Source organism: Balearica regulorum, chromosome 8 (genome assembly GCF_011004875.1).
Source record: "Balearica regulorum gibbericeps isolate bBalReg1 chromosome 8, bBalReg1.pri, whole genome shotgun sequence".
In the NCBI taxonomy this organism is placed as follows: Eukaryota; Metazoa; Chordata; class Aves; order Gruiformes; family Gruidae; genus Balearica; species Balearica regulorum.
The window spans coordinates 26,679,203-26,694,254 of NC_046191.1; the positions used below are offsets into that span (position 1 = coordinate 26,679,203).

At 36.9% G+C, this 15,052-nt stretch overlaps 1 protein-coding gene across 1 annotated transcript in view; it reads right to left on the minus strand.

Moving 5' to 3' along the window:
- The window catches only part of CDC73 (cell division cycle 73), a 107,440-nt gene that overhangs the window by 73,781 nt on the left and 18,607 nt on the right, over nucleotides 1–15,052 (minus strand). The window contains exons 8-9 of the mRNA XM_075760171.1: nucleotides 8,696–8,794; nucleotides 7,339–7,417 (exon numbers count right to left, since the gene is read on the minus strand). Of these exons, the coding sequence (XP_075616286.1) occupies nucleotides 7,339–7,417; nucleotides 8,696–8,794 (178 nt within the window). The remainder of the gene's footprint in view (nucleotides 1–7,338; nucleotides 7,418–8,695; nucleotides 8,795–15,052) is intronic.

Sequence of the window (15,052 nt, forward strand, 5' to 3'; positions counted from 1 at the left end):
ACTGCAGCCACATGAGGGTCTACTGGGGACCCCAGGGGCTGCTACCTAGAGGCAGGGTGGGATGAGAAGAAGAAACCACCTCCCAAACTGCCCACGAGCTCTCAAATTTCCTGCCTCAAACTCTCAAGCAACTGGTGAATGAGAGTTAAGGCCTGCCAGCTTCCAGATAGCCACAGCAACCCTCCTTTAACTCGTAACAGCACCAATACTCTTTTCTCAGAGAATAGCTTTTTTGACCGGATCCTCTCACATACCCCATGTGATATTCTACTAGTCAGCCATTCACTTTTCTTACAGAAACAAACACTGCTACAAGTGAGAGCTCTGCCACTTGCACTTTTATGCCTTTTTAGAAGGTCTCAACAGTTTGTACACTTGGCCATGTACAGTAGTACCTTCAGCTCCACCCACTGTATACAGCCTGTAGAAAGCAGAACACAAATGCCTCCAAGTCAGGGACCCCACAGTTACAGCTGCATTCCCACTTCAAGTATTGCTGAGGGTGTTAGACAGGTTAATGCAGCTGGTTGTAAAAGACATTCAAGGACTAGGCTAGAAAATGAAGAGGCACTTCTTCCAGAGCGTTCTCTGAGGGCAGTGGCTGACCCTGATGCAGCTGCTCAAAAGCAGACCTGGGATACAAGAGGAACCACAGGCCACAGTAGAGAGGAGCAGAACACAAAGCGACCTGGAGCACCAAGGGACATGCCCCCAGCATCCATCAGCAGAAATGCTGTACCATACCCTCTGACTAAGAACACAAAAGCATTATGTTCCTCCCCTCCCTCTCAAACCAGCTCCAACCTGTGCTGCTGAGTCATGCACCAGCACAGAGATGAAACACTAACGCCTGGCCAAGAATTAGTTTGCAACTCCCATTTCAAAATCACAGCTTCACTGATGGTAATAGAGAAGCAGTTAAAATTATAAGCCATCTACTAAGAAAAGGGTACTTAAGAAAAAAAGAGAGCCCTTTAAATAAAAAGTATTGTGATGGCAAGACTTTGGACCCTTATTTTTAAAACTGGAATTAGATGCAGAACTACTGCTAAGAAAACTTACTTGAGAGTTTTCAATACATTCGGATTTTTCAAAAAAATTACCATGCAGTTATATACATTTCCTTTAGGCAAAAAGCAGTCCATATTAAATACTTTAAACACAGGCTAACAGTAAGGAGTAAAGAATGCAGGGAAAACCCAACATCAATTTTTTGTGACCAACTGTACTACAACTTTTTCTGTTCACCAAATATAATCAGTTTTATAGACATACAAGCATTGTTAAAAACACAGACATCAACAAATGCCTTAAAAACTACATCTTGAGTCTAAACACAATAACTATTACTGAATAATCAATTCTAATCCTTCAAAACTATAAACTATCATCAGTTAACATTAAGACCACCTTTTCTTCTCCATTGCATGTATTATGATCACAATTTCACAGTTCAATGACCCAAAGACTGTCAAAAGAATCATATACTTTTCCAGCGTGGTCCATCACTAGGTACCTTTCTAGCATCACCATGCATCACTCTGAGTGCCTTCTCTCATTTAAAGAAATTAGACCTGGAAATGAAAATATGCACCCTAATGCATCAGCTTATTGGACTGATTATATTCTCCATCATCATTTGGGCATATGTTCCATTTCCTTGCATACGAGTATTAGTGTTCCAAGTGCCTTCCATTTGCTTCAAGCCCACTGCTCTACGTCAATATAGGTCACTCTGCATTTTGATTCTGCACCTGCTGCCGCTCTAGCCATCCAATCCGGGTGCAAACTTGAGCACAGATACATTACCAAAAGAATAATAGCTTTAAAAGGACTCAAATTAACCTGAATTTCTGGAAGGAAGTCTAGGCAAACAGAACCAGAACAAAGGAGCATGTCTGAAACACTGAAGAGCTCAAGTTAAAGACTTTGAATTGTGGATGAATGAGATTGAATAACCACTTCTTTTTTCAGCTGTATACTCTTCAAGCCTCAGATAGCAACAGCTCTGCAGACTGCCTGGAAATGATTCACTACTCCACTTCACACCCCTGGTAATTAAATCACTGACACCAAATTTCATTCTACATAAGAGTTTACTGAACGCTCCTTTTCAGTACCCTAACAAGTTAAAAGTTTCACGCATAAACTTCCAAGCTACACTAATTAGTTTACAAAATTCTCTGCACAGTTCATATATAACAGTTCAGTAATAATCTGACAAGTAATTAACACCACATTCTTAAAAGTTTCTCACAGTACTAATAAAAAAATTACAGTATGAATTGGTGTATGCTTTCCAGCACTGAAGTGAATGTACAGTACTGAAAGTTATCAAACTACTTGGTCACACAAAGCCAGAAAATAAACGGCAATCTTTTTCAAATGTGAATCTCTTGCGCATATTCTCCGCTAGAAAAAAGCGGAATCCTATACCGTTAAAAACGAATGCAATAAAAGTCTAACAAGGCAGCCAAGTTTCAGAACTCTGGATCTCCTGCTACCAGTACTCCTACTCTCCTTGCATAAACAGAAATTATAAGTATTTTCTTTTAAATTGTGTAATGAGAAATACTTTATAAAGAAACTTTCTTAGCAATGCATAAGAAAAAAAATAATTATGGTCCAGAGTCATCTCAAGTTTAAAAATCTTCATAGTCCTCTGTGGCCTCACTTGAATACTTACGACTGATTGAAAGCTATGCATTCTTCTGAAAAACTGCAGCTACGTTTGAAAATCCAACACAATTACAAGAATAATTCAAACATAAAATGACAACAGTATAAGTCAACAGCAAGCTTTCCTGAAGGAAACACTTCGATGTGGTAAACAACACTTTTCACCATTACAGAGTGAAGTCACATAGCTGTACAGCAAGACACTCTCCAATTTACACTAAATAGGACTAAAAGTTTGTGGTTTGTTTATTTTTTCAAATAACAGTTGGCTTCTGCTATGTTGAAACCTTGACAACCACAATAGCAGGCACATAACAACAACACTCCTGGAACACACCTGAAAGACCTAACACTTGGAGCAGCACAGAGAAACTTTACTTTGCTATCTATACTGAGAGATGAACTCAGTGGGTCAAGAAAATGTTACATCTTCAGGATTATCACTCCAGAACTGTTTCACACTCTGGAATTACCAAAGAAACAAGCATGTGAAAAGCAGGATCTTGGGTAAAGTGACCCAAAAAACTGGGAGGAAAAAAACCAAGGTATAGTATCCAAAACAGTTTAGTACCTAGAATGTCCTATAGAACAATCACATCAGCTCAAAGTCTCAGTGTACCACTGGCTGAGCTGCAAGCCACACACATCAATAAATCTGTACTTAAATATCAGACATTGAGGCACACAGAAAAGAAGATACCTTCCTAAGTGTCAAATGACATTTGAGCATAGAATTTTTAAATACTGAAAGGGACTTAAAAATTGTGTTGCTCAAGAAGATATGACAGACTGTAGTTTTAACAAAATGGTGGCATGAGAAAAATACCACTAGCAAAGATGCCCATTAATAAATGACATTAATAAAGTGTAAAAACAAGCTAAAGGGAGTAATATGAAGGAAAGGAGTAAAGCTACAAAGCGAAAAAAGCAGAGGAAGTTTAGCACAGAATGGAGCTCTATGTTGTTGAAGAGAGGACACCATCACATGAAAGAAACAAAATCAACAGGAAGGAAATAGCAGTCAAGGAAAGTAATTGCAGGGTGTTCACCTCTTCACCTCAAAACCATTTGAACAGTTCAGCACCATGGCTGTACTGCCAAGTCACACGTTCTTCCACTGTGGAAACATCTAGGACGTACAAGTCCCACCACAAGAGACATTCTAATACATTTCCTATGGCATATATCACAAAACTTTAAGAATGCCAAAGGAAAGATTTTTCTCTCCTGCCTAACCAAAGCTGCAGTAATGAGATGCCCATTTGAGAGAAAGCTAACAACTACTGACTCAGGGCTGCATAAGCAGTTCCGTTGGCTGCAGGTATAACTGATTATTTGCTCTCCATGAGTAGTAACTTACAATTACCATCCCCTCTCACATTTACTATTAAAACAATCCAAACCATTCCAGCAGCAAAGTCTGTCCCATCTGGCATAAGGATTTTAAGTAAGCCAACCAGAGAGGCATCCTGACGCACTGCATCGGAAATAACAATCATCACAAGAAACAGAGAAATTTGGCTGCAAATCAGCAGTTTACTTAATGCATCTTGTATTAAAATTCCTACATTTACTATCTTGGCTCTATGAGGTTTGAATTTTTTATGCTAAGAACAAGACTGGTAACGGAAAAATTCTGTATTAAACCACCGAACTATTCAAAGAAAAAAAAACAACACACACAAACAAAACCAGTTCACCTCTTTGCTGCCTAAAAACCTTCATGAATACCATAGCATTATATGAAGCTGCAGATAAACAATAAGCTGCAACCATTATCCAACTAGGAGAGGACTACTGTGAATCCTTCCTCTAGTTTCAATACCTCTGAGGAAACAACAAACAGGTGAGACACAAAGACAAGAGCTTAGAGGCATTGCCTCTCTTGGCTTTGTTTCAATCTTTAGCCAAAATCACTACTATACACACTGTTACACACATCTTACAATCCTCCCTTCCACCATCTCTAGCCAACCACACGCAGAGTCGTATAGGCTAAGATGTGGCAACCCTCCAGAGCGACACAAATCTATAGGGTTCAGCTTTATCTGAAGTATTGTCCATCATTACTAATAAATGTGGATACAATGGTATAAAGACTGCAAGTTATTATATCTAGAACTTAAATAATCATCTTTCTTTTCCTTCAGACATCTTTCCCAAAATCCCCAATACTGCAAGCTTTCCATGAACACATGTAATTCCGAGTTCTTACTAGATTAACTGTAACAAAATAGTCTTTAAGGAACAAAAAACTGCCTTATTTTACTTTTATTGATGACTATTTCTGCTTGCAGTCTCACTTTTGCACTGAATATTAGGGGATCACAATTTAATTCTGAGGGCAATTAAGAGTCCTTAGGAATGAGTTCACTTGTGATACAGTTGCAAGGGATGTGCATAGTTCAGTTTTAAGCAAATCACATTGCCAGTGCTGAATGGCACAGGAAAATGTTAATGCCTAATTATGGTTTTTGAAACTACCTTCATGGTGAGTTTCAGTTAGACTATAATTTTAAAGTTATAGTTTTACAACAGAATACTCCAGAAGTAAATAAGATCATCTGCTATTTTCTAAAGTTAATTTGGACCTGAGGAAGGTCTCTTGAATATCTCTGGATCGTCTTCTAAGAAATCGAGATGTTAATTACTAATTCTATGTAACTTCCACAAATGCTGTATCAGTATCTTTCATAAGTCAAGCTTGTATTTGAAATACAAATCTCGTGTTCGAAAGATTGTATTTCCAATGCTAGAACTATGGAAGTCATCATCTAGAAGGACACAGACCATTCCTTTACCTAAGTTTCTTGTTCTAAAAGAGTCCACAATTAATTATATGCATTGCTACATTAGAAATTAATGGACAATTGTAACTGTTCATTCTCCACCTTTTAGTTCATACTGTCCAGTATATATATACACAATTTTTAACTCTTAATAGGAAATGGTAGTAAAAGGAAAACTACTTGGCAAATACATGAGTCTTGAAGATTTAAAATATTATCAGAAGCAAACTGAAGAAGTACTAGTAAAAACCAAACCAACTGTTCCATGAACATTTATGGTTTTTTCCTCCTTTCTTTCCCAAATTCCCTTGGCTCTCATTATAACAATGAATTCTATTTGTTGGTTATTTTTCAATGCTGAAAAAGCTAGCAAATATCCTGCTTTGGCTTTTTTCTCCTACCCCCCAAGCAATTGTCAATAAGTAGCAGTAAATAAAAACACTGGACTAAAAAGTATATTGAAGCCAACAGGGAATAGACTTCAAGAGGATACAATAGAATATCTGACCAAATTTCCTATAGTAAGTTTCACACACACAAAAGAACCCCATAAACCTAAAGGAAGTATTCACATGTAAGCGCATATTTTAGAAAACTTTTTTTTTTTTTAAATAACTTCAGAGATGGCTACAGTCAGATTCTGAAGTTTTTGTACATTATCCAATATGAGATGCATGGAAAACATAACCTCCACGAATTTCTTACAGCATGAAATTCTCCATGGTATTATATTTTATGCTTTTCTTTCTACAGTTACAATCAAAACTGAATATCCAAGTAGTACTGTAATATACTCTTGCTTTTTATTTATTTATATAACAAAAAAATCATGTCATTTCAATATAAAATTGAGCACAATCAGCTACAGAACAGCACTTCCACAAAATCTGAGAACTCACATACACAGCATACGAATGTTATTCAGCTTCCCTGAACAAAAATGGTACTAACGTGGACAAAGCCAAATACTCTACAAGATGTAAGCTGAATTGCGCATCTACAGTTTAAAATGGCGTTTAGTAGCATGGAAATTCTTGTGGCCAGAAGAGAAAACCCTTAGAAACATGCATAGGAAGTTTCATTAAAGAGAAGAATGATTTTGTTTTACAACTAGAAGGAAGGGACAACACACAATTGTAACAAAATTTCCTTTGCCCTCCAGAAGAAACACAAAAACATCCAACCACCACAAACACAAGAATTGCAAAATAAAAACACAACAAGACACAGATGAAATAATTGGAACTGGTACTGAAACAGAAGATTTAAAAAAGGAAGGGGACCAGAAGAAGAATAGAAAGACAAATCATCACTGAAGTTCAACCTTCCACTCGTTTTTAAAATAAGTGAGAATTCTTAAATATTGTAGATTATTTCGATCTTCCCTCCAGAAGGTAGCTAGTATTTTGCACTGCTGTTACAGGTTTGTTTTGTAATTTAAAGGCATATAACAACGTAACAATATTTACCTGCAATTACTGGAAGCAACTTGTAAAGTAATTGTGATTGATTGAGGACAGGCAATCTATTTCATTTTATGCACCTGACAGTCTTATTTGCAGTTCTGCTTTTTTTATTAATTGCATATGACCTTCCCCAAACAAATATTTTTTTTTCCCCCCAAGAAGTTCTGGTTTTAAGCTTTCAGTGTGCTTCCTAAGAGGTTGAAATAATTTCTAATAAATAATATTTCTAGACTTTATTACTTGGAAAAGCTATCTTTAGGCATAGTTACAGCTTTTTTTTTTTGTCTTTTCTTAGGTTTGAAAAGTAATGGCAAAAAAAATCCCCTAACCTGTACTTTATAGTTCACTAGTTTCATTTCGCAATTATTTTTTTTCTTCTAAAAGAAGCATTACAACCAACTTACCTTCTTTGCCTTTGAATCTTTCCTGATCGTATCTGTTGTAGGCAGCTGGAATAGGTTGCTTATTTCGTAAAGTGGGATCCTAAAACAGTTTAAATAAGATTGGTAAAACATACTACAAAGTATTTCATGGTTTTTGAACTTCATGAAGTATTGCATGGAACTGCTTAAGAGTACAAAATTAGTTCACTTTTGTAGGAGTTTCAATGCATTTGAAAACTTCTGATACGTTTCCCTTCAACATCCACTTACAATCTTACAGAAACAGAGTTTAGAAGTACATACTGAAAGCAATGACAACAACCCGAGGTAAAACTAAAGTAGCAATAACAAACTACATTAGCTAAAATCTGTAAGTTTTATGAAATCACTGAGTTTTTGTTATATCTCAAGAATTAGCGGAGGGGGGAAAAAAAACCTGTCAACTGACAACTCATGATTAAGCCTTCAACCACACGCACACACACAAAATGTTCCTCACCAGCCTGATTAAGCTAAAACTCTGCTAAAACTACAGAATAAAAACAAATTCGGAGGAAAAATAGGCATTCTAGGGAAAAAGTTTAAAAAAGCACCAATCTAGAGGCACACTAAATACCAATTCAATCTTTTTTGTGGACAGCTTAGATACATATTCACAACTATTCTGAATAAGACATTTGAATAGTCCATGCACAATTTACGAAATTCAACACAAAGCAAATATTGAAATGTTGGTATTCATCTTGCTATTTAAATTTAGCTCTTTGTTAAATGCAGTAGCAGCAAAAACAAACCCATGTATGATTAAATAGCTTTTACAGGAGACTGCCACCGAGTTCAAGAATATATTAGATTTAGTAGAACTCAATAGTAAACACCACAATACAAAACAAATCCTGTCTAATACCTAGACAGACTTAAACAATAAAGCTCTAAGTCTGTCCTCCTGATTTCATTACAGGCAAAAGAAAGCTGGTTCAAGCTGTTCCCACTCATGAGTCATGTTCCAGATTCTTAAACATTTGCTACCCTATCTGTCAGAAAAACAGCAAAACATTTTATTTGAAACGGCAGTAGTCTCATCTAATACATTTTTTGCAAATAGATACAGGATGTCGCTAGTGTTTGATAGATGCAGAAGCTGGCACTAGCAGTTTAATCTCTAAATAACAAGAACATAATGAACAAATTACACTGATATATTCAACTCTTTAAATACCAGTAAATGTAATTTAAATCAAAGAATATCTGTGAAGTTATGCTTGAAAGTTGTGCAATCATTGGATCTAAACCAAAACAAATTTCATATTTAATAATGACAAGACACTGTACTCTCCCTTTGGTGTCACAGCCCTCACATTCAAAGCGCTGCTCTTACCGTTGGTGCTGTATTTGGTGCAGGTCTTTGCTCAGGTGCTCTGCCTTCTTCTCTGGCTTTTACTGACTGAAGAATTGCAAAAATATTCTTGGCAAAGTTCTGAAAAACATAACAGATACCCGTGAACCTTGCTGACTATCTGCATTTCATGTAATAGCAACACAGATAGAAAACACCATTTGGTTAACTTGTGCTTCACAGAAAAACAAAACTAGTGGACCAATTTTCTAAATAGATGTTTTCTGATCAGTTTTCTCTGACAGGATCCAAAATATAAACAGCGTTTTAAGGCAACATTGTTACCCCCATTCTTTAAGGGCCAAACTTGCTAAATCTACCTGGCTTCATTACACCTCAAGGTAAACCCAACTCTTCATGAAACGCTTGTAATCTCCTTATCCCCCCTTGCCTTATCCCCCTTACAGTCCCTGTAGAACTCTTTGTGCTGTAGCAAGAAGGAAAAACTTTTACTCAAGATTTCCAGGACAAGCCTCATCTCTGAGGCCCAGGCCTGTACCCACCAACAAGAGCCTGTCTGCTCGCCTTTGGCCTCTGGACAGGATATCTCAGGCACGGCCTAACCCTGCCTGCCTAACCCTGCACTGCCAGCAGCGTTCCCCCACCCAAGTGGGCTCAGCTACATTTCGGGAAGAGTCCTGGTGAACCCTTGGGAGGCTTCCCCTGGTCCTGCACAGAGCCCCTGAGGCAAGGCAGACCGGCAGCCACCTCCCGCGTTTTCCAGTCAGGCTCTAGAGCAGAACATGCTTCAGCCGGCTGCTGACGGCTCACAGGCACAACCCCGCCACATTGTGGTACAGCTCTTTTAATATTTATCTTGAATTATGACTTCGCTCCGTTTGGCACTGAGTAATTTAAGCATTAGAGCCTTCCATTTGAAACTGGAGGAAACAAGTACAGAAATCACATTCACAAATCTTTGATTGAAGAGTGACCCAGGATAATTCTAATAACTTCATGCAGCATTTTGTCCGATAACCAAATCATTGAGGCACAACTGAACAAATTATATCGATCAAGGTTTTTAAAACACATTCCTCCTGGCAATATTAGTAGGACTGCTTTATTCTAAACAAAAATGTAAACACTAATTACATGTTTGAAAGGCATATGCTTATTACATTACCACTCAATAGGCATTTTAAGTTAGAGATGCGTACACAACGTCTGTCATTACAGTCAATTTTCAGTAGCAGTTTATCAGTAAAAGAAACCTTTTATCAATTAAGGAAAATAGCTTTTTTACTGGTTCAGAATAGTATGAACCATTCACAAAATGTTTTGATTCTTGCAGAGTATTGTATGCTAACACTGATGTGGTGTTAATTAACACCACTGGCATTACGAAACAAATGCGTGAACTACAAAGCAAAGACTTCTGGGGTGAATTTGGTGGAAATCATTTAAAGAGAGCTGTGATGCAAAGCTTCTCTAAGCTTGTTCACTTGACCTCAGTCAGCATGTTGTCAATCTGCTCCAAGCTAGAGGGGCAGGAACTGGAAGACCACCAGAAACCACTTATAAAGGCAAAGCAATTCCTTGAGCAAACCTGGTTCTTTTTTACAAAGACTGAAAGAACTCACACAAAACTGTATTTGAAGTTCTTTTCAGTCAGAAAAATCCTGGGGGAAAAAAAAAACCCTTTAAAGAACTGAGAGCCATGCACACATCAATTATACGAGGATACTCAAAATCAGTTCTGTTCTTCAGAAACTAAGCCTAAACTACATGCTTTTACTAGAAATTCAGAGATTTCTCCCAAACTATGGACTGGCCAGCATATCAATCACAATTCTTGTCATTGCTGTGCTTTAACACATACACTCTCTTGGAAACAACAAGCTACTTGGTCTTCTGAAATTTAGGAAGAGGAACCAATTAAATAACTAGAGGAAGAATTTTAAAATAGTAATTGTCCCTGTAAAAGCCAAGTCTTCTTTCAGTCAAAAGGAAGCTGCAACCAGCTTTAACATCCATATTTCATTCATAAAACCTACAGTTAACATACTCTTAAAGTGCGCTTAAATATCAAATTATGTATTTTTCAAAGGCATTTTAGCATCTCAGATTTTAGTAGCCTGAAATTGCATGTCCTGGACCAATTTTAAATTCTTTCAGGTAAAAAAAAATCCACAGGATTTTCTCCCATCTGCTGAAAAGAAGTCGCTAATAAGCATGGAATTACAAAGTGTTCTTGCTGATGGTTTTTTCCACAGCATGAAAATGCAAGTCTCCCAAGGCCACAGCTAATATTTGTTTGGAAGGAGAAAAAAACAGCAGTGTTTTAACAAGCACTCAAACTAACATCATCACCTTGCTGTTCATCGGCTTGGTCGGGGATGTGGGATTACATTACTGTGACAGAAAAATGATTGAGCAGGAAGTCCACTGCAGGTACCAACTGATTTGCAAAGCCCTGAGGAGTTGCAAGACCACTAAGTTTTCATTGTTCATTCCTTCAGAGATCAGAATATGAACGTCCCCTAGCTCCTGCCCTAGATTTAGTTAAACTTAATACCAAATGCAACATTTTTATTACCAAAAAACTTCTGATCTGGGAGACAGAGCAGAACAAAAAAAGAAAAAAAAAAAAAAGCTGTTTCTCTGCACTAAGTCTTAAAAAAATTTGAACATGCTTTAAAAAAAAAAAAGATGCTTAAGAAAATTCTTAGTATGTAAAAGGACAATTCCATTGATTCTTCTTGTTAACTGCCTGGAGAGCTGCTACTCCCATGAAAGCCCTCTGTTGATTCCAACCATGTTTACACCTAATAATAATTCATCACGTGGGGGCAAAAGAGACAAAATGTTTCAGCAACTACCAAATCATGCTTTTGATATTGTCTTAAATAAAGCTCTATCATAATAGATTTTGCCACCCATCCTCACTCAAGCCTTTAAAAAGACGACTCCTGCACTAGATGTAAATTGGAAGTGAAAACAATGGTAGCCAAAAGATGATCAGTAACAGCAGCTCTGGTCAGATAAACATAGTCAATCATCTTACAGGAAAAAGTCACACGTATTCTTTAGGAAAGCCTGCAACAGTATGCAAATTCGCAAAATTTCCTGGCACAGATGCTCTGTCCCTTGCCAACATAGTCACTAACGTACACCAAGTCAAGTTACTATCACTGGTGTTAATTTAACACCAGGCTGTTTGAAAAGAAATACTAGAGCAAGTCAGATCAGCCTGCTCTGCTGGGGAGGACAACGAAGTTACATCACTAAGATGACTCGTTTTGTAATAAAAATACTTCCATTTAAATATATCACAATTTATTCTAGAAATTGCAATCTTCATTCTGCAACCTATCTTTAATTTCTGTAACTAGCCATAACTCTAACGCTCATTAACAAAGACTTCTAGTCACAACAGCAGTTTTATCATGCTAGCAAAAAAAAAATTTTTTTTCTAATAATGATCATCAAGGAGAAATACAGATTCCAACGTCATAGAAAAAATTCTTGAGGCAAAAAAAAATTTAAGTATACTTCATCTCAATCACCTGAACAAAAATAAAATATTAAATCTAACATAAAACTAGAAGCATATGCACTGTTACACAGCATGGCTCATAGCACTGTAAAACTTTCCTATAGCTAAGTTGTAACCAATTTTTGATCAGGTTTTACATTCTGGTATTTCACTGCAGAGAGAGAAGAGCCTAGGAACAACCCTAAAAACTCAAATAAACTCTTAATTGAGCTGACAATAAGGATTTCTTGTTGCACGTGCATCCCAGGATGATCAAGAGCTGCAGAACGCAGCAATATAAACAATGCAATATAAACATTGTCCAAACTTACAGTAGGGCCAGAGAAGGAAGAATCAAGCCCCTATCACACTTTACTTCCCACGTTTGCTTGATATGCTCAGACATACTGTGAAGTCCTCTGCAGCCACTGACAGACTGAAAGGCACGATGCAGTACCAGAAATGCAATATTCCCATCGCACATTTTCAGCAACTCTTGTGTACTGCATGACATGAAAAATGTAAACAGTATTCACGTGGTCTTGTAAAAGTACAGCAGATATTAAAAAATTGTTCATACGGAACATGAATTGATGAACCGTATATTTTAAAGAAAATATTTTGCACATTTAAATTTAAAGCACATTTAAATCTGGAGTCCTTCATTTAAGGCATCACTCTCCTATGCCTAATAAACTAGATCTTCAACTTGTAAACTGTTCACCAACATTGAAGCTGATCTTCTCTCCTCCTTGCTCTTTTAATTTAAAGATAGTCCTAAAGCACTGCACCAGCAATGTGCTAGGTTGCCCTCAGAATCAAAGGGTGGACACATGCAAGACTGATACTCAGGGACAGCCGCAAGCAAAAGTAAGCATGCAAATATATTGGTAGAACAGCTATGAGAACTATTGGTAGTTTCTGCACTGTGCTTATTCAGACCATAAAAATTTCCATTGTTTCTGACCCAGCACCATTCCTCTCTGTACAGAAGAGCCCTTCAGATAAAGGCCACAGCTAGAAACATGATCTTGAATTATATAGTCGTGATGAAGTAAATCCTCCTTTTTGAATTACATACACACGCACCTCTCCCACTTTCCTTATTTGCTTTCACTTGAGTAACACCTAAAATGCAGATGCTCAACTGCACCAACAGGCATGTTTGCAGAGAGATCATGGTACCTCTCAAACTATTCTCCATACACTTTTGATCTGTACATACTATACTACACTAAGTCATGCAACAAGCATACTACCACACAATTTTTAAAAGAACCACCTAAATACATAGGTCATCTTAGTTGTGCTTTCAGAACAAGAGTAGCTTAAGAAATTCACAATAAAGTACTGGAATTTACATAGCTAACTGAAGCAGAGTACAACATGACTTAATTTTTTTTTAAGCTGTCGGAGTAGGTAGAAAACTATTAATATAACTGAACTTGCTACTAACTGCTGGGGGAAAAAAAAATCAGACACTCCATTCCACAAAAAGTTACTCTGGGACTCAAACAACATTTCTTTATGTTCCAGTCACAAAGTTCATTTAGGTATTATTACGGTCTACTGCACTGAATTGAAGACGTAGCTATTAGCCCTGTATACTTGTGGACTATTTTTTTAGTAAAAAGTTCCACTCCTCGCTTGTTCCATATCATCATCACGAAGATTTCATAGCAAGAGCATTATATGAAAGACAACCGAAACACGTAATTTGAAAGAGCACAAAGGCTAAACCAGAAGTATGAAAGAGCAGCAACACTATAGTATCCTGAAGATACAGCACAGCATAAAATCTGCTCAAAAATCGCCCTCATGCATAATCTGAGTTTATTTCTCCTATGAATGCAGCATATGGAAATATATTTTTTTAATAGTTATAGAAACAGCATGAAGAATGGTGAAGTTACTTTACAGCTGACCTACTACTTCTTTCAGGAAACAATGGTTCTACAGTTTTCTGACAAATTCAAGGTATCTATTTACAAAACAAGATTCAGTATTGCTCAATATAAATACAATTTTTATGATCTGGCCCATCTTTCCTTTAAGTGCAGTATGCCCCGTAGCAATATAGTGGTCTTCCCAGTTTTACTATGTAAGCTCATACAGGATAAAGTTGAGTTTGGGAGCTTAAGCTATACCATGCTGTTACACTTGTGCACAGCCATTCAAAAACCATACGCTTGTTCCATTTGAAAGCACTAATGAGGATACTAGTTGCTATTAACCTGGCACACCATCTTTTCCGTTTTGCTATTAAATTCACCACTATTATGAATTTCAGGAACACAGAACAATTCTGCCACCTAGAGCCCATATATAAAATTGCTTTTGCAATCAAATAATTTCTTTTCAAATTTCCAAAATTTTACTCTCAAATCTTTTAGCTGTCAAAAGTGAATAAAATAGTGTATTAGTATTTCTATAAAATTATTTTGATTGAGGTATTTTCCAGTTACAAGATCATATTAAAGATTTTACTGAAATAACAACTGTGGTGGTAATCCCGTTGCAGGTGACTTCACTAGTAAGAATACTGAAAAGGCATGTGGAAAAAAAACATGCACTGAAGGTAACTGAAAGAGATTGCTCACAGCATTTATGTCAAATATGTTTGTTACTGTTGAAGAGATCAACCCTACTAATAAAAGACATTAATTTAAAAAATAAAGCATGTAAATACTAACTGCGGTGGGTAGTATTTTCCAGGCAATAACACAAAATTAAGAATATTGACCACTGTAAACATGAGATTCATTTGGGGAAAATGAAAAGCCCTACTATTTAATACTTATGTGCAGGAATACAGAAAAGTGGAGGAATAATATTCCGAAATAGTTCGGACCAAGACACTG